We start from the raw sequence: 21,396 nt of genomic DNA, 5'->3' as shown, positions 1-21,396 counted from the left end.
AAGTTTCTAGTGTAAGGTCAATCCTATGGAGAATGATTGCTTTTCTGAAATATATTATTATAGTAATTGGGGCCCATTTAGTCTGTGTGCACAATGCTAGGGACACATAGGAAAGATTAGTACTTTGGCAAATTTCTATGCTTAAAACAGAAAAGTAAGGAGTTCCCATTGTGGCTCAGTCATTAATGAATCTGACTAGGAACCATGAGGTTGCGGGTTCGATCCCTGACCTCGCTCAGTGGGTTAAGGATCCAGCATTGCCAGTGGTGCAGGTCATAGACGTGGCTCAGATCCTGCGTTGCTGTGGCTCTGGCGAAGGCCAGCAGCTACAGCTCTGATTAGACCCCTAGCCTGGGAACCTCCATGTGTCATGAGCGCAGCCCTAGAAAAGACAAAAAGACCGGAAAAAAAAAAAAGCAAAACAAAACAGGTAAGAATGACAGATATATTTATTTTCACATGGTTTAAAACCAGATTGAGTGCCCAAAATGATGCAGTATCTACTGCCGTTTCACAAAGGATCATCATCATTTCTTTCTACAACTGATTTTAATGGACACGTTTTTGCATCATCAACTCAAACTATACTTTCAACCATGAGTTGTTAAGCTCAAAGCAATACCATAGAAAATAGCAAGGCACCACTTAGTAGGTGTGAAAACAGAAATATGATTTCTATGACTGAGGACTAATTTTCTTACTTGTGTTTTTTTTCCCCATAGAAATTTTTATTGTTTCTGTCACTTCTTTGCACACTTTAATAACATTTTTAAAAGCACAAAACTTTGATTTCTCTTTAGATAAAATATACTTATTTTGTATAGTGTTTTAAACTAAACATTTTTTGTATTTAACTAAAAATTTTTTGTTTGCACCAACTCAGGAACCTTCAGGGCATCACTGAGAGAAAAATTAGAATATCATTTGATATTATTTTTGGAATTTCAGAAGTTTTAAAAACATGGAATATTTCTTAGAGCATAGAGTTCAATCCTTCCTGAGCTACCTGAGCTAGAACAGTGTCATCAGAAGCAGATATCTGTCTCATTTGTGAACTCGTGCAAGACCCAGTGCTGTCTTGGCCACAAACTGTCTCCTGTCACTTCAGTCACTGTGAACCCTGATTGATCACCTTTATTTTCTGCTCCACATAGTAATGCTTTAATGGCTGCAGAACCCCTACTCGAAGAAACACATATGTGAATAAATATAGTTGGGATAGGGTGGTGACATGAATATTATATATATACACACTCTGGTATTTTGTGTATGCAAATATGCTTTTATAAATGGGCAAGGTTTTGACTCAACCTGATTATGTATTCATTTCCAAAATAAAACAGCTTTTTGTTGTTGTTAGCATAAAACTAAAGTGACTCTTGTAGCTGTGGTTAGGAACAGTGAAAAGATTGTATACAATTTCTATCTCTTACATAACTACTGCCAATTGAAGAAAAATGCACAACCTGAAAGTTGTGAGCTGTGTTTTTTTCAGGGACATTATTGAGGATGATAGCCCTGGATGAAGGCTCTGAGATAGTTCTGAGGAACTGTTTCAAAGAGGTTAAAGGAGGAGCCAGGATATATAGGAATTTTTGCTGAAAAACAAACGTGGTAGAATATCAAAAGATTACTTCTCATGACTAAAATCAGACATTGTAGTGCTTTTCTGTGTATGGGAAGATGCAAGAGTCTGGGCTCAATGAAATTAGTTCTTAGATGTGCTTTTTAACTACCAAGGTCCAATATCCTATTTTTCTCCAACCTGAACTCCCCTCAGTGCACCCTTAGGGGCAGCTGCTGTGGCTGAGGGCTTGATGGCAAGCAACATTCTTTGTTTACTGGAATGGCAGGCAACATTTTTTTTTTTTTTTATCAGCCCAATAGCACAGAAAAGATTCTTATCCTCAGATGATCTTTCTCAAGTTGGCACATAAATATTATCAATAATTCAGTAATGGGAAGAAATTTATAAACATTTGTTGTTCAAATAAGAATAAAAAATAATTTTCTCTTCTTTTTGGCATGATATAATGTGAACACCTGGGCTTGTAACTAACCCTATACTTTATTTTTGTCAATGGTTTTAATGGACCTTTTAGACTGATTTTCTATGTGAATTTAAAATAAAAAAGGAAAAGTGCTCTACCATGTTCTTTTCTAATTCTAATAATTTAATGCTTAGGCTACTCAGTTGTTTCAAACATTTTTAAACATTTTATTTTGAAAAAATTTTAGATTCATAGGGAATTGCACAGATAGTACAGAGAGGTCCCATTTAGCCTTGATCCCATTTCTCCCACAGATTACAGTTTAAATAATTATAGCACAATATCAGAAGAAGGAAATCAAGATTGGTGTATCATATATGTATAGCACTATGCTTTTTTTTATCATATGTGCAGGTGCATGTAATCACTAAGATACAAAACTAATGTATCATCACAATGATATTCTTTTTTAAAAAAAATTTTTTTTGTCTTTTTAGGGCCACACCCATGGCATATGGTGATCTCCAGTCTAGGGATTGAATTGGAGCTGTAGCCATTGGCCTACACCATAGCCACAGCCAACACTAGATCTGAGCCACATCTGTGACCTACACAACAGCTCACTGTAACACCGGATCCTTAACCCACTGAGTGGGGCCAGGGATCGAACCTGCCTGCTTATGGATACTAGTCAGATTCGTTTCCACTGATCCGGGAAGGGAACTCCACAGATATTCTTAATACTACCTCTTTATAGTCACATCCACCCCCTAGCATTCCTATTCCTTTGTAAACACTAATTTGGTCTCAGTCTTTATAATCTTTCCATTTCACAGATGTCGTGGAATTGGAATCATACTTTTTTTTTGAGATGAGTTTTTTCACTCAGCATAATGTCCTTGAAATCCATCTAAATTGTTGCACATATCAATAATTTGTTCACTTTTATTGCTGATCAATATTCCATGGTATGGATGTAGCACAATTTGCTGAAATAATTACCCATCAAAACAGTTTGGTTGCTTCTAATTTGAGTCTATTGCAATTAAAGCTGCTGTGTACAATCATGTACAGTTATATATTTTTTTGTGTGTGAAAAACCTAAGTTTTCATTTCTCTGAGATAAATACCTAGAAATGTGATTGCTGGGTTGGTCATATTTATTATTTTAAAGAAACTGCTAAACCGTCTTTCAAAATGTCTGTACACTCCCACAAGCAATATATGAGAGATCTGATTTCTGTGCATCCTTGTTAGCGTTAGGTATTGTTAATATTGCTTTTTTTAAGAAAGCTATTCTCATATGTATTTAGTGATAGCTCACTGTGATCTTAATTTGTATTTTTATAATAACTAGTAATGTTGAATGTTTTGTATATACTTATTTGCCCTCTATATACTCTCTTTGCCGAAATGTTTCTTCATGTTTTTTGCTCATTTTTTAGCTGGATTGTTTTGTGTTAGCATCGAGTTTTGAGGGTTCTTTATATTTCCTAACTTAGTCCTTTGTCAGATATGTGATTTGCAGATATTTTCACCCAGTGTATAGTTTGTCGTTTCATCCTTTTATAAATATCCTTTGCAGTGTAAAAGATCAAATTTTGGTGGAGTAAAATTAACTAATTTTTTTTCCTTTTATGGATTGTTCTTTTGATGTCATTCCTATGTACTCTTTACCAAATCCTAGGTTCAAAGATTTTGAACTACTTCTCTACTAAAGGATTTATTGGTCTTTTTTTATCCTTTCTTTTTTTTTTTAATTGTGATTGAAAAAAAAGTACATAAAATTCACCATCTTTACCATTTTTAAGTGTACAGTTCAGTAATATTAGGTATATTCACAATGTTATTAAACAGACCTCTTGAACTTTTTCATGTTGCGGGACTAAAACTCCTTACCCTCTAAATAATAACTCCTTTTTTCCTTCTCTGCCCCAGCCCCTGGTTACCACCATTCTCCTCTGTTGATGTTAGTGTAAAGATAACTTATTTTGTAAAAACTATTAGGAAATATTACTTCCTCTTTTTTATTTTTTTGGTTGTATGCCAGAGGGTGATCTCTGTATTTTATCAAATTTCAACCCTTCCATGGTGAGACTAGGAAACAAGCAGGAGGGGAAATGACTTTCCCTAGATCCCAGAGCAGACCTAGGCCTGTCTCAGTTGTATTTTGTATTACACCAGCCATTTATGGCATCTTGCCTTTGCTACGCCTGTGCAGGGACGCCATGAGATACCAGCCCACTGGTTTTATAGGCACTGTTAGTTGTTAAAGGTCTATGTACCTAATGGCTTCCCCAGGAAGTAGAGGCCAGAATGACCCCACTGTGCAGATGGAGGATGGGAATATTCTGAGAGGTATGTGGCTTGACCAGGGTCACATCGCTGGTGAGGAGGAGAAGCTGGGTCTGAACCCAGCTGGATCCTCAGAGTTGGGGCCAAGGTGGCCCAGACCTCCCAGGAGATTTGGGGGTGGGCTGTGTGGGTGTCACTGTGCTTGCACTTGGCCTGGGGTGGGGGCTGAGCAGTCAGCATCCCAGAGGTGTCCTTGAGCAGCTTTGTCTAAGAAGGAAGCCTGGGTAAGGAGACCTCAGGAAGTGACTTCACTTCCCTGGCAAGAAAGGCCAACATGACTTGCAACCTGGCTAACCAGGCACCCACATTCTAGACAAGCTCCCTATATCTCACTTTGTTGGAGACCCTCAAGTGAACATGTGTTGTGTAGCCTTGGGGAAGACAGCAGGAACAGCCAGTTTCGACGCTATAGGCGCTGGATCAGGTCTCACTTGAGATGCCTATGGTCATTTACCTGGAGGAAACCACAGGTAACAAGGAAGGCCAAGGATAGGCAAGTCCAGGCCAGGCCACCACTCTGATCCCAGCTAGGTAGCCCTCTGTGCCCTCGCAGTATGTGTGGAGGCATGGGCGGAGAGGGTTTAGGAGCCGTGGGTTTGCCTCTAGCAAGAGAAGGCTGATGACAGGTCAGAAGCCTAGTGGGCCAGTCATGTCCAAAGTCCAGGTCAAAGCTGGCTCCTTGAGGATATGGAGAGCTACAGAAGCACATTCTGCCTAAGCTTTATTCAAAGCCCTCTAGGAATATCTCTTTCTTCTTGGGTGGATATCCGTACAGATACAGGTATGGGTCTGATATGGGAGAAGGTCAAGTGGGCAGAAACAGCAGTAAGGATGGCCAGGCAGGACTCTGATATCTCTGGGCCAGGCTAAATGCTGGTCTTATTGTTGCAGATCTCCACACCAGAGCTTGGTGAAGGGCTGGTTGATGGGGACACCCAATCTCTCTGTGAGTGAGGGGCTGGTGTACCACACCACCACTGAGGGCCAGTTCACCCCTGAATCTGTATCTGCTCCTTTGTGAGAGTTCTGGAGTCCAGCTGAGAAATTCTAGCTCCCCAGAGGACCACAAAATGGAAGATCAGCCGTGCTGACTTTGCAGAATTGGGAGAAGAGGCACAACCCTGAGATTGCTCCTTCATGAGGGAGGCTCAGAAGTAGTCAGTTTACTGAGGTCAATATTTTACCAGTTTAAGCAAAATGTAGAAACCTTATCTACTTTTATGTCCCTTTACTCCCCATTCATAACATAATTATATTAAATGTCTCCTTTCTATTACACTGATAACCAAATGAGACAATGTTGTAATGTTTGCTTTAACACTAAAAAATAATAGAGAAAAATCAAGAGAACAAAGTATGTGCATTGATCTATACTTTTACTCTTTCCATTGTTATTTTCTGTATTTGTGATGTTCCACAATTTCTTCTTTTATCATTGCTTTTGTCTTTAAAGAACTTTCTTTAGCCAATTTTTAAGGGTAGATCTGCTGGTGACAAAGTTCCTTAGTTTCTTAGTCCCTCATTGAAAATGTCTTGATTTCCAGTTCATTATTAAAGGATCATTTCACCATATATAGAACTCTGGATTTACAGTACTTTGAGCATTTGCAAAACACTCTGACACTTCTGTCCTTTATGATTTTTGACAAATCCACTGTCATTGGATTTTTTTTCTCCCAGTAGATAAGTGTTTCGGTATTGCTGCTTTCAAGATTATTTCTTTACTTTTCATTTTCACAGCGTTGATTACAATGTGTCTTGGCATAGATTTCTTTGGATTTATGGTTTGTAATTTGTGCAGCTTCTTGAATCTGTAGCTTTATGGCATCTGCCAAATTTGGAAAAAGTTACAACCATTATTTCTTGGAGTACTTCAGTCCTACTGTTTCTCTTCTTCTGGGACTCCAATGGCACTAATGTTTATCTTTTTTTGTTATCCCTCAGGCCCCTGAGGTTCTGTCCATGTTTTTAGTCTAGATTATCTATGTTGTAGATTGGGCAGTTTCTTTTGTTCTGTCTTCAATCTGTCTACTAATTTGTTCTTTCTATCACTTCCATCCTCTGCTGAGCTTATCCATTGAGTTTCATTTTTTTATTTCAGTCGTTACAGTTTTCAGCTCTAAAATTTCTATTTGGGTCTTCCTATGTCTTCTATTTATTTTCTGATACTTTTTATTTGCTTTTTATTACTTCATTTGTTCATAAATGCTCACTGAAGCATTTTGATGCTGGCTGCTTTAAAATCATCATCAGGTAATTGTTTTCACCTTAATATTGGCATCTGCTGATTGTTTTTTCTTATTCAAGTAGAAATTTTCATGATTTATGGTATAAGAAGTTTTTATTGGAAACTAGATATTTTATGTATTATGGGACACTTTGATGGGAAAGGGTATATGTACTTCACCTGGTTACTAACAGGTAGAGTTGGAATTACAGGTTCTTTATTTTACCTCCATTGACATCCAGGGGAGGAGGAGTATCTTGTTCCTCCAGGATGGAAGTGTGCATTTAGGCTTCCACTAGGAATGGGAGGGGTACCAGGTAGGATAAAAGTCTCCCTCACCCAACCTTTTCTGCTGGTTGTAGTGGTGGGACTGGTATAGAAGTTATTATCTAAATGTTTTTCTGCCCTGCTAGATTGGTCCTTGCCTGATTCTTTGGCTAAAGAGAGGGGAGCTTTCTGTATCTGAACCCATTGGTATCTCCAGGCCATTGGTTTCTCTAGCACCTAGTCTAGGATATATGAAGCAGAAAGAAATAGGAACTTCATTGGTGTATCATACCTTGTGTCTCAAAGTTCCTAGTAGGTCTGCATTCTACTTTTAACTTTTCAGAATTATCTACTGTTTGTTTAATAAGGCCCAAGGTTGTTAGCAATACTTAGGGGGAGGAAAAGGAGGAACTATGTCTACTCCAGTTTTCCAGAAGTGGATCTCTCCAACCGTTGTATTTTTAATTAAGTCACTGCCCAAATATAATTACTTACTCCCTTTAAATTGGCCTCACATGCTTTCAACACAAACACTTCATATAAATTATACATTTACACACATTGTATATATTAAATATTATAAATTTCCTTCATATATATATACACACATATTTAATTATTTCAATTAATATGAGTCAAAACATAATGAAATATGCTATTATCCTCCCTCGTATGTTTTTCTTTTTTCCTTCACTGTTAGGATCATTAAAATGCTCTATTTGGAATAGTGATTCTCTTTTGTAGTAGTATACATTTTTATAGAACACAAATTTTGATATATTTTATAACCATTTTTTCTAAATGAACTGAAAACGACATTGCAGTGTTGAAACAAATTACCCAGGACAACAAGCAAATATATTCAATACATTAACTTCATTTTAAATGTCCATTTATGTCAAGGCTATAGTTGTTTTATAAATTTTCCAAATATATCTTGGTATGTTTCAAAAGTTCCTTTCTACTTCCTGTTTATTTAATATGTCAAAATACAGAATTCCAGCTCTAAGCACACTTTTTTGTTGGACTCAAGAAGCATGAATTGTTTTATGAAACTTGACTTTCCTGTGTGTAGGAGCAAATTAAAAATATCAGTGTTTTCTATTATGTTACTTGTAAATTCACATTTAAATGATTACTAAAAATTTTTGATAATATATTTTTAATACTTACTTAAATTTTTAACCCCAAGTATATTTTATTGGATTTAATTACACATTAGGCATATCTTTTTAGTCAATGCAACAAAAAAATTTAAATATTCTAATAAACACTTTCTGTGCTATTTACATAATACAGAAAGATATTAATGAAAATTTAGACACATGCTAAAAAAAGAAAACATTACATTTATTAGGAAATATGTCATAATGAATCTATGGTCCTTGATTTTTTTTTTAAAGTTAAGTTTATGGTCAAATTTCTGTCTTAAAGAGACACAAATGCAGTTCATATAATCATATTTTGTGATTTTTTTTATAGCATTACATAGCATTATAGTTATTACATATGTAATAAATTTAAATTTCATTTGTTTATCAAATAAACTTTAGAAAAATAAGAATATATGTTATTTTCTGAAGTAAATTACAAATTGAACAGCAAAATCAATTTTTATGAACAAAAGTTCTTAAACATAATAGATAACACACCAAAATAATATACAGATTTTAGCCAATCCCCTAAACATGTTTCCCTAGCATTCCTCCATTTAGGAAATGAAAATGGAAAAAATATAGATGTTACAGGTTAATCATATAATGAAAAGTAATTTTGACAATATCAGTTATGAGTGATCTTCACTGATTTCATAAGTAAATTTCATTGTAAAGGCTAGACATTACTGATTCATTGAGATACACATATATATTATCATTAACACACAGTTAATCATGAAGGTAAGCAAGTCCAAAGAATTGTCCAGTTCATCTCACCGGCCATCAAAAACAGGACTTTCTTTCCCGGCTTCTCTTATAACTTTTGAATCATATTTTTGAATGCTCATACATTTTTTCATCACATGAATTTAGGAAAGTAATAAATTTTTAAGCTTACTAAATTGTCTCATTATAGACACATTTCCATAGTGAGATGCTTCTGGCATTTGCTAAAGAGATAGTTTTTTCCCTGAAAGTAAATCTGTTTATTATTCAGATTTACAGATGTTACTGTTGTGCCTAGGCTAGATATTCTAAGGTACTATGAGGTATTTGCAGGAAGACATTGAGAAAGTAAGTAGACACTGATACCAACACTCACTACAGTAACATGCAAAAAACTACAAGTGCTAGGATTCTTTATAAAGTCAATACATTATCTTATTAAAATAAAGGATAAAGGTAAAAATAAGATTAATATTTGAAATACTCGTGAAAAATAATGGACAATAGAATTTAGATAATTTGAAAGCAACATACTCTGTATACTGGTTTAGGAATCAAAACTCCTTTTCTCATGGCATGACTTTTTATTCTATTACTATTTGTTTTTCAAAGAAGGAGAGGCAAACACTAAAGTTATAAAGGCTTACTTATCTCTGTTAAAATATTTTAATTCTGATGTCACAATTTAATTGTTCTAAAAATAAATCTAAATTTATGAAATTTGATTTTACCTATATATTTATCCATTCCCCACACACTTCATCACACCTACAAGGTACTCTCTCTGCGGTAGGTCTGAAACAAAAAAGTAAAAGAGTCCAGGAAGGAGACATATAAATGCATATTTATAGTAGATGGTAATAAACACAAAGAAATGTGGGGTTATTTGAGCATGTAAGATGGTACACACTTAACTGGGTATGATGGATTGGCCAGGTTGTAATATCAGATTAAAGTCCTGAAAGCTAAACTTGAGTTCATTAAAAGGAGGAGCACAGGGGCAGCATTCTGCACAGACTCTATGTCAAGGCTAAGTCAAGACAGTGGAGAAAGATTATCAGTATGGAAAACGGCAATATTAAGATATGGCAGAGGTGAGACTACAAAAGTTTGGCATGGAAGTTGCCACATTGAGTTACATAATGAGATTTGTGTTTTATAATATGGCCCAGCAGCAGTGCAAAAAAAAAAAAAAAATTAACCAAAGATGAGACTGTGGTAGGAAAATCAAGACCTTAGCTGTTGTAGCTGTTGAGCATTGGGTGGATTAATGCTCTATTAAAAAGGCCAAAATAACAGAGATTCATTACCAATAAGGGTTAGTTAATAAAGGAGAAGAAAACCAAACAATGAGTTCCAGGTTTGGGCCTAGGTAACTAGATGCCGAGGAAAAAGACTATAAAGAGAAGATTTACATCAGAGCATGGACTGAATATGAAAATATCGGAATTTTAGGACATCATTAAATCTACTTAATATGTGGCAAAACCCTGTTAGCTGGAAAGATTTAAAGACTTTCCCAAGATGTCTGAGATATAAACATGGAGTTGTGGTCCTACTTACAGCTTTTCTGCTTGCTTTGTATTTTCAGTCAGTTTACAATCGGTGATTTTTACTTAATCCATTCATCTATGTGAGATTAATTAATAGAAGCATTCTGTTTTTAACCTAACAGTGGTCGAGTGATTTTCTGGAAGTCCTCTAAAGAGACTCTGAAAAGCCAAAATTCAACTTCAATTTTCTGAGTACCTTTTCTGCTTAAAGGTACTGAAGTGAACTAATTGTCTTTGCCAGGAAAAATAGCAAGAATTTACACTTAAAAATCCAACTTACTCTAAAAATATGTCAGATTATTTTTACTTTGGGGCAGCAATTTTTCTTGCTTGAAAACTATTTTAGCCTAAATAGTGGTGGCAAAAGAGAATGCATATTGCATATGAAATACAAATTGTTTTTGTTTTGTATGTATCCAGTCATAAATATACTGTTTTGAATTGAACTTAGCAGATCTGAATTAATTTTTCACTGAATTCAAATTATTTAGATTATTAAGTCAACTGATTGGTTTTCTGTCATCATACATATACCAGCCAAGATCATCTAATCAAATTCTTAAACCATGGCTTATGGCTCAAAGAAAAGAATAAGGTGAGAGCACCCGTTGGGGCACAGCGGAAACAATCCTGCTAGGAACCATAAAGTTATGGGTTCGATCCCTGGCCTCGCTCAGTAGATTAAGGATCCAGCATTGCTGTGAGCTGTGGTGTAGGTCACAGATGTGGCTCAGATCTGGCATTGCTGTGGCTCTGGCATAGGCTGGCAGGAACAGCTCCAATTAGACCCCTAGCCTGGGAACCTCCATATGCCATGGGTGTAGCCCTAAAAAAGGTCAAAAGACAAAAAAGAAGAATAAGATGAAATCTGCCATTACTTAAAGGATATATCTCTTCAACAAAACCTGTATGTATAGTTAACATGCTTTACAGAGAACATCACTGCAACAAAATAATGAGTAAACTCCAGGTCACACTTTATGTGTCTTATTCATACTAGTAATATTTTTAATATTAGTTAAGATGTCATATACAGTATAATTTTAACTACAAGAATTTAATTAGAATTTTCTCAGCCAGAGCATTGTGTAAATTTCTGTGAAGTATTTTTTTCAAATAATGGAACTCCTCTTTTCCAAGCTTTAACCCTCTAGTCACCAAGATTATGGGTTCTTTGCCATCCTACACTCTTCCCTCTGCCTATGATTGTTCTGAACCTTGCTGTACTGTGAGCAGGTGGACAATGGACTCACCAGCACCAAGGACCCCCAGCAAGTTTCACATCATCTTCTTCAACCTAACCCAGTCCTGCCATATGATATTAATATTCCATACAAAGCCACTGATGACTTTTCATGTCTAACAGATGTCTTTGGATTTGGTTACAGTGATTTTTGTAAAATAGTTCAGTTATATATGCAATAGAAGTGAAGTATTCTATTTTTTAAGAAAAGTCTAAGACATTTGCAACAGTATGGAGGTACTTTGGTACTTCTGGACTTCATATAAAGTCATTAGTATCATAAAACACTGATAACACATTTTTAGGAATTTAGACAGTCATGGACACTAGGAAACCATGAAGCACAGAAGCATGCCTATAGCAGTGCTATATTGTGACTGTATGGACCCACACCCTACAACATCAACACCAGTTATAACTTAAGTAATCCCAAACCCATGGCTTTAAAAAAATGCTCTCCAGAGAGTTCCCATTGTGGTGCAGTGGAAACAAATATGACTAGTATCCATGAGATTGTGGGTTTGATTCCTGGCCTCACTCAATGGGTCAGGGATCCAGCATTGTCATGAGCTGTGGTGTCAGTTGCAGACACGGCTCGATATGGCATTGCTGTGGCTCAGCGTAGGCTGGCAGCTGCAGCTCCGAGCCTGGGAACTTCCATATGTCACAGGTGCGGCCCTAAAAAGCAAAAAAAAAAAAAAAGCTCTTCATAAAGACTAACAATCACTTTAACCTGGTGTGGGAAAAGCAGTGGCGATGAGTGAGATAAGATTGAGAAATCTGCTTTTGTGGTGATGGAGATTTGGGCAAGAGTATGGTTTTTTATTTCCTTGCTTTAAACCAGTATTTTGGGGGGAAAGTATTTTTTCTTGTGGAGATTGTAGAGTAACCATCACTAACAAAGGCAGAAAGTACTCATTTCCCATTGAGGACATTTTTTTTTTCAATATGACTGAAGGATGAACTTTACATGAAAAGTATAACAAATACTTCTATACATAGTAAACATGATTGAGAAAAAACTTTTTAAGACAAATGGCAAAAGCTTAGTCTTTAATGAATTCTTTGGTTATTAACAGGTCTTAAGTGACAGTAGTTCTGTGTACTATTTAGTTTTGCTGGTGTCTGTTCTTTGTGTCCCTTGAGAACCAGAATAAAATTAGTTATCCTGGGTTACAGCTCATAGAACATATTTAATACAATTTACCTTGCTTTAATGTAAAATAATTACAGAATGAAAATACATCTTTAGATCTGAAATAGCATATTATTATTTACAAAGCTACTGCTGAGCATTTTGCATAAACTTATTATCTTTTAAAAAAAAAAATTCTGGGTGTTCTTAACAGGAAGCATAAACAAAGCTGAAATCCAGACTCTTTGTACATCTTCCCATGGCTCCATGGCTCTTGACATGATGTTTCGCATTCACTGGCTCACAGATTCCTGAGTTACATAAAACATAATGAAGCATAATTAGCATATCCTGATTATTCTGTAATAATTCATTGTCCCACTTTAGCAAAGCAAAAATTTCTGGGAAGAGGTGATACAAACTACTGCCAAACCCAAGAGTTCTTATTCTGAATACTCAGGGGAAAAAACAGTTGATGAACTATGAAAATTTTGATTCTAATCAGGAAAGAAAGTAAACTAATACCAGTTCATTCACAGCACCAAGTATATGGGAATCTATGAGAATAATATAGGATAATAATAAGACTGTATAAAAGTTGTAAAAGAAACTAGCCTGTGGTGACAAAATATATATATATATATATATCTGCAGTGCAGTAGATTTACTTTTAGGTTGGTTGTTACATGTTCTATGATAGAAAAAATATGCCATTTATTTGTATATAACTGTATATTCCCCTATAATGTAAGAAAAACATATCCAAGCACATAGTGAATGACTAGGTCTTTTGTGAAACTAAAAATGGTAGATGAATTAATAGATAGCTTATGCATATTGAATTTTAGCTTTTATTTGGAATATCATTTGGAAGCAGCTTACATTCTTTCTGTGCCTGGTGGCATTATTTTCTATACCATTGCTATCATCGGATTTCCTGTATGGAAAACAAAAAAGACAATTACTGTATGATTACATTGCATACAATTAAGTCAGTACACCACCTATCACATGACCGATCAGGTAAAATGTAAAAGGTCAATGAAGACAGAATTCATTCTTCTGAAAAATATTTTACTCATAATGCTGACTTTGTTTGCATGCCATTGCTTGGAGAGCAACTGTTGCCACAGATCACAGTGATAAAGCCTTGTTTATTTTATGCAGAGAGAGAACTACTTCTCCCCAATCATGAGTATGTGGCCATAATTTATATGTTGCTTTGACACATGAATGATAATAGCCAATCAGGAGCTCATCCAATATGTGAGATAGAGGTTCTGTAATTGAACATGCTCGTTACACTGAATTAGAGGTTAAATGTGGTTCTTTATCTATCCAGTATGCACCAGAGTAAGGCCACAATGCGTTCTCGATTCTTAAGACAAGAAAGACTAAACTAAGTTACAAGGATACATAATTAATATCCTTCTAGACCTTATGAGCAGGCTGGAGCTCATTAAGTTAGTACCCAGATAATAAATTCAGCCACCTAATCAATTATCTCAAAATCTGGGGGAGGGGGTGAGTAGGTGAGATTGTGTGGGTTAAATATCTGGGTGGTTCAGATAAATGAGTGAGCTCCTCATTGAACTGTTGAAAATGACTAGCTTGTCTTGATGTAATACACTTAGAATTATTTTTAAAAGTCATTTTTCACCAAGAAACTCCATGAATCTCTGGTATATAAAAACATATATAAACATCATGTATAAAATGTATTGATAAATAATATTCCCTGTAAAGAAAAATTTATCCTCTAGCTAAAAATTCTGAAAAAGCATTGGTAAAAGGTTGCTCTAAATGAGTGTAGTTACCCTTGATTCTTGTGTTAAATCTGAAGACACTGAAATAACCTAAAGATGAGAAATGTGACTGCAGGGGAATGGATGGAAGCACTGGGGAGACTGAGCTGGGAGAACAAAAGAATCCAGGCGGTGTTGTAACTGTTTCAAATATCTGAATGACTGTCATGTTTTTTATAGGAAACCAAGAACAGGAAAGGTAATCAATACATGGGAACCAGAAAGATAAAACATTCAAATCAATATAAACAAGATGTCCACGTTCTCCATAAAGAGGTTCAAATCCCCTACAATAATGAGAATCTCTGATTCTGAAACAATACTTTTTTCCTTTCTTGAGTTACGGAACTCTTGATACAATTATTTTATATCCTTAATTTAGAAGCTCATATCCTGTTGGTATATTTTGCCTGCCATGAGTAACTATTTAATGTTTATGAATATCTACATGACAACTGTCTGCCTCCCTCTGGCTCGTGAACTGTGGCTATAGCACTCACACCTCAGAGCAAGCCCCTGTTGACTAATGAAGATAAACTTCAAGTGTCATGGGTTGGTAAGAGTTGTTCAGACCACCTATTTCCCAGGTTTCTTTTGGATACTTTAATATCATCTCATGTTCTGGCCCACAGCCCTTGGTTCTGTTACTTGGACTTTAAGCCCATTTGGGGGCACCTCCTGCAGTGGGCTCTACTTTCAATTCTCTGGCTTGGTAGAACCAACAACTCCCACCTTCACCAAACCAAACGATATCCCTAATAATTTTCTTCCCAGTTTTTTTCATGTTCAGTTCAACTCTAAACAAAGGATACCATAAGAGAAATAGTGGCACGGTGTATGTTCTTTCAAAAATAATAATAGAATTCTATCTCAGTAATTTTCAGTATGATAGAGAATCAGAATCAGTGATAGACACTGAAATACAGATGACCAGGCACCAATTCCAGACATTTTGATCTGAGAGATCTAGTTAGATCTGAGTAACTGTTTTTTTGTTTTTGTTTTTGTTTTAGCTCTTCACGGCTGCACCTGTAGCATATAGAAGTTCCCAGGCTAGGACTTGAATCGGAGCTACAGCTGCTAGCCTACACCACAGCCATAGCAACACCAGACTTGAATCGGAGCCACATCTGCGACCCACACCACAGCTCATGGCAATGGATCCTTAACCCACTGGATCCTTAACCCACTGGGCGAGGCCAGGTATCCAAACCACATTCTCGTGGATACTAGTCAGGTTCATAACCCGTTGAACCACAATGGGAACTCCCTGAGTAACTGTATTTTTAAAGAGCATCCTTAAAATCAAAAATATAGATGGGTTGAGAATCATTACTTTGCTCAAATAATACTTTCTTTTGCTTACTGAGTGCCTTCTGTGCATCCAAGCCTGTGCTAAGCATTTTTACATACAGAAAGTCATTTAATCCAAAAAACTTATGTGGTAAGTAACATTATTAAACCCATTTTTTGAGGAGGAAAGTGAAGCATGGACAAGTGAAAGTAAGTGGTGGAGGGGGATTCTACTGAAAGCAGATGAATGCCAGATGCCACTCTTTACCACAGCATGGACATATACAGAAGATAACACACATACTTTGTACTCTTTTTTCTCTAACTGCAGACATTTTATTTAATTTCATATTTAACTGTATTTTACTTAAGTGAAAATTAAACTGTAAAAAAATAATACTTACAGCTGTTCAATTTGTTCAAATTCTTTCCCATCATCTGTGTAACAAAAGAAAAATTGAACCAGTAAGATTGGTTTATTATTCTTAATGGAGCATAAATGTTCAAATCAGCTTTCCCCTGAATTCAACACCCCCAAATGCCTGTGCTGTTTTCCTGCTCTGAAATGAGAGAAAGAGACAGAGAGAGGCGTGCTCCTTTAGACGGCTGCACCTCCAGCATGTCTACCTCCTTCCCTGCTCGCCCGACGGCAAAACTATCTGGAGTTTTGAACAAGCATAGTGTTGTGCCTGGGTTTGCCAAAACAGGATCAACTGATTTGTAATTATTTAGGTTATTAACAATTTAGTATAAAATCAGGGAAAAAAGAATGTAGGATGAATTTTCTTAGGGGACGATTGGTTTCTCAGCCTGTAATCCATCAGGCACAGGCTATGAAAACAAAAAACTGACAGAATATTTGATATTCTGAATATAACTCCAGAATATTTGATAAAACTTTTAAAAATGAGTTAAAAAAATGAGTTAAGTGAAAGAATAATTGTTTTTGAGATCTTTTATATAAACTTCTACAGAATTTCCTAACATTCCAGTACCGAAGTACATATTACTTAATTGATGTGTTGGTACCAGTAACATCAAAGGGGAAAAAAAGGGTATATTTTAACACTAAAAATTTTTAAGAAGTTGAAACAGGAAGATCAATATAAACTCGTAGCTCACTGTAACCATTGATATTAACATAAATACCACCACAAATAACAAAAGTTAGACTTTTCCCAAAAACTCTAGAGTCACTGTAATGTATTAAATCATAACATGAGAATGTTATCCAAAAAAAGAAATCCTACCTGATGGCTTCTTTCTCTTTTGGGTATACATTTCACAAAGTAGAATAATAGCCACTAAAAGAACAACCTCAGCAGCTATTGCAAGAAATGCTTTGAGGGGTACCAAATAACTCAGCACGACAAGTTCAATGTGTTCTTCACTCTCGCCTAATTGGAATATTGCATGGCACCAGTAGGATCCCTGATCTTCCTCTGAAAGTTGCATTATCTTGAGCCTTGTTTCATTAGCGTTTTTTCCATTGATCACATACTTATCGTTTGTTTGAACACCAACAGGAACCTAGTATAAGGAGACATTAAAATCCATCCCTATCATATTACATAAAGATACATGTCCTGAATGATCTAGTTTTGAGTGAAAGCTATAAGATATTGCCAAAAAAAAAATGCTTACTAGAAAAGACATATTAAAATTTGTGAGAAGTTATACATAACAGAGCTCAAGTCTTATCAGAGTTTAATCTCTGAGGTAGCCAACAAAAGAAAAGTATGCTCTGCTTTAAGTACTTAGCACTGAGTGTTTGAAACTACAGTGTGCAAGTCACTGTGCATAAATATTCTCTGGCAATTAGAAATAAAGAAAAATTCCAGCTATTAAGGTTTCACATTCTAATCCCCGAATAGTTGTTCAAAATACTTCCTCCTCCACAAGTGCAGGCATACATTCATTAAATCAACTATTTATTAATGAAACTATTAAATCTGATAATCCTGTAAAGGAAGATCACTGGCTCCTGGTATTGGGAGTTCCTCAGACTGGAACTGAGAATGACATCTTCAGGCCTTTTCAAGCCGATGTAAAGGAATGGTAGACATCCCCATGAGCCTGTTTTATGTGGTCTGCAAACCTTCTGTCTCTTCATAGCTGAATTTCTCTCTCAGACAAGTTGGTTTCTGAGATTCCTTGGGTTTTCCTTAGTCTTTTAACATCTGTACTAAGTTATTTTGGCACTAATTTATTTAATCCATTTAAATAATTTTATTTTATTCTCAGGCCATTTGATGTCTTTGTTGCTCTATCACTCAACTGCACTGATCAATAATGCTAATCTGCATTCAAATATTCTTAGAGGTTATCTGATGAAGAACTTTCTGTGAGTTTATTATTTGCCAAAATATTTTAGCAACCTGGCTCTCTGTGCCCAGCATTGTCTGTGACACTTGCTAAAAATGTACTCTCTCTAACTCAGAGCTAATAAATCAAAGTACTCCATGTTTAATAAGCACCCCAGGTGTGTCCGATGCAAATGGTTCATCTACATTTTGAAAAAAGGAACTCGATCTAAAGTTTTGACTTGAACCATCTTCTTTGTGCTTTTCTCATATGACCCGTGCTTAGGGCCAAATTGAGAGAAACTTAGTATAGCAAATGGAGACTACATTCTAAAAGTTTAACATAATTAGATTAAATCTATTTTTTGCCTAATATCACATATGTATAAATAAATTAGGCTATGCATTTCAAAAAATATGGCTGTTTTTATAAGTTTACGTGCTTTTAAAATATATCTACATACACAGAATGATTAATTATCCTAATCATCAATAAGAAGATAGTACAAATATTAATGCTTTAAGTTTATTCCTAAGTGACTTAGAGCTATTTCTTTGAAAACTCAAACCAGTGTTATCACTGAATCCCTTTTAAAGTCCTTCCTCTGTTGTCAAAAAACCTATGATAGCATCAATATTGTCTAATAAGGAATTTAATATTTCACTGTAAGATCTACAGTGTCTCATACTGTTCCTTCTAGAATTGCCTTTATAGGACTTTAATTTCATTGTTCACTGGCCCCAGAGCAATAGAAGGGTGTCCCCTAAAGGGCAATATCCTAATTTTCACTGCTATTAGAGACTATTTGGAAGGCAGAAAGAGAGCCAGAAGTGATTTCTTAATACTCATGTTGTTCTTAATAGCAGCTCTTTGAAAAGCCATTAATTCTTTAATAGGAATTTAAAGTATTTGGTTTTCCCTAAGGTCTCTGTAAGCCCAAAAGAGGTCAATGACACTTACTAAAGAACCCAGAACCTAAGATTACTTTACCAAATTTTCATTCTTGTCTCCAATGCTAACATTGTATTGCATTCTATCATAAATGTTTCCAGAGGCAGAAACAGGAAGAGAAAACTCTTTTTTTTTCTAATTACTTTCATGGAATGATAAGAAAAAGAAATCATTTTGGTTGGGGTTATGTCTAAACTTGTCAACCAAAAATGAAATGTAACTACCTTGTATAGAATTTAAATAAATTGCTAAATCTAAAAACAAAGTAATAGCTAATGAAACATTAAGAGTATTTTCAGATATGTAATGTAACATGCTAAAAACATCAAATGACAACTCCCATTCACTGTTCATGACCATATACTAAAGAACAAGATAACAGAAATATAAATAGTCCTAAGAACTCTGAGTATATTATAATTTTATTATTTAGCAAAAGTTTTATTTTGTTTTATTCAAGTCAAAAAATATGGTATTACCTGTACACTCCCATTACTGCTGTACCAGGTCCAGTTTAAAGGCAAACAGTCTTTACATTTACACATTAAGACAACTGAATCCCCGACATATGTGATCAATGGTTTGTTTTTTCCATTAAGTTGAGGAACTAAGGAAAATGTAGAGAAATGTAAGTTACTGAGTTTGAATAGAAGGGATGTATTCAATTTGGAGACATTTTCTCCTTTCATTTTCCCACTAATAAGATTTTCTTTCTGTAATATTATTTCTACAAATGAACTAATTTACAGTAATTAGGATGTATAGTTGTAGTAGGGTATATAGTGCAATATAATTATCAGTAATGTAGAAATAGAAGAAAGGTCTTCTATTAATAAGCCTAGTAAGAAAAGTTTTATAATAAACTATTACATGCTTCAGATCAGAAACTTCATGCTTTCAAGCCTGTTCCTTCCACCTACTAAGTTACTTTTGCACATTTGTTTTCATAGTTTACCCTTTGATGGCACTTGAGTAAGGAGACAAAATATTCAGGAGTTAAAATCATTAGTTGACATGGATTTATGAAGAGCTGGAAAATCTGGGAAGTTGAGAAAGGGACAAAGGAAATGTAAGAGAAAGATTACAGAGTAGGAAAGAAAGTGAGATTAAAAAAACACCTTCATGTGGTTTTGTAAAAACAAAAAACAATCATTGTGATAAATTTTTTATTCATTGTGATATTCTTACTGATAAATGCCATCAGTAAAAAAATAAAAATAACCACTAAATTTAGGAAAAAAAAATGTTTTAAGGCTATGAGTAACCTGGGAAAGAAAATTAAAACATAAGAACATAAGCAAAGTAATAAAAAGCCAACCAGTAGTCTCCATGGTGGAATCAGTTCTTTCTGATCGACCTCACAGGATGTATTATACATGTACATTCACATTGGAGATGGAGACTTATCAACAAAGATGACTTTTGCTAATTTTTTTTCTTTTACTAATTTTAGCAGGTTTCATACTTTGTTTTTCTTTTTTGTTTGGTTAGCCAACAGAAAAAGAATGTGTGAAATTATGTCTAAATTTTTAATACATGTTGAAGAATTTTATAGATATTGTTTGATAGTCGCTTGGTATCCTATTTTTGAATTTTATTTTGGGGAGGATCAGGATGGAAAATAGAAAGATCAATTTTAATTGCAAATTTAGGTTTCTAGATTAAATACATTTTCTAAATGTTCTTGACTTTCTACAACCCAAAGCTAATTAGGCATTTCCTGGATGTGTGAATTGTAAAGATGAGGAAGGGGGAAATAATTGGTAATAACTAGAGAATTTCTCACTTCTACAACCACTTGTATGGGGGGGATAGGGTTGGATTTCTTTAGAGGTTCAATCTTTAGGAGATTGCAATAATGACTATGAGAAGTCTTCAGTTTTCCTTGTTGTTTAAAATGGACCTAAATACAATTGCACATATCACCCTCTCCTTCATCAGTAATATCTGACCAGCAGTGCTGAATGAGGCACTGCTAATTATAAAGAGATGCAAATGAGGATGGCATATCACCAGTGAAAGTGTAAATGTTCAAGTATTCATAAGAAAGATGACAGAGCAATCTGTAAGTCAATGGCTCTTATACTTTTCATAATCAAAGAAATGTGTTTTGATAAAATTGAATGATCTACAACTTTACATTAACCAAAGACGTGAACTACTAATCAGAATTTATAACCATGCTACTTAATAGTTTAAGAGCACTAGCAAAGTACTACTAGGGTTTCCTAAGGTGTGGGAGAAGTGACCGCATGTGACTGGTGTGATTGAAGCTGTCCCAGCCAGAAAAAATTGGTGAGTTGACCTTATCGGAAGATATTCTAAGGACTCCTTTTGAGGGGCTACTAGTGTCCCATACTCCCTGTTAGTCACCATTAGGCTGAGGAAG

The 21,396-nt window shown here is 35.2% G+C and overlaps 1 protein-coding gene across 1 annotated transcript in view; it reads right to left on the bottom strand.

Annotated features, from left to right (window-relative positions):
* Positions 1–12,559: 12,559 nt before the first annotated feature.
* The window catches only part of EMB (embigin), a 44,001-nt gene continuing 35,164 nt past the window's right edge, over positions 12,560–21,396 (bottom strand). Inside the window, exons 5-9 of the mRNA XM_047763862.1 lie at positions 19,487–19,614; positions 17,003–17,282; positions 16,157–16,190; positions 13,537–13,591; positions 12,560–12,965 (exon numbers count right to left, since the gene is read on the bottom strand). Coding sequence (XP_047619818.1) covers positions 12,948–12,965; positions 13,537–13,591; positions 16,157–16,190; positions 17,003–17,282; positions 19,487–19,614 — 515 coding nt within the window. The 3' untranslated portion in view covers positions 12,560–12,947. The remainder of the gene's footprint in view (positions 12,966–13,536; positions 13,592–16,156; positions 16,191–17,002; positions 17,283–19,486; positions 19,615–21,396) is intronic.

This window comes from Phacochoerus africanus, chromosome 1 (genome assembly GCF_016906955.1).
Source record: "Phacochoerus africanus isolate WHEZ1 chromosome 1, ROS_Pafr_v1, whole genome shotgun sequence".
NCBI lineage: Eukaryota > Metazoa > Chordata > Mammalia > Artiodactyla > Suidae > Phacochoerus > Phacochoerus africanus.
Note: the sequence above shows the minus strand (reverse complement) of the source record. Positions and strands in the feature narration are given on the sequence as shown.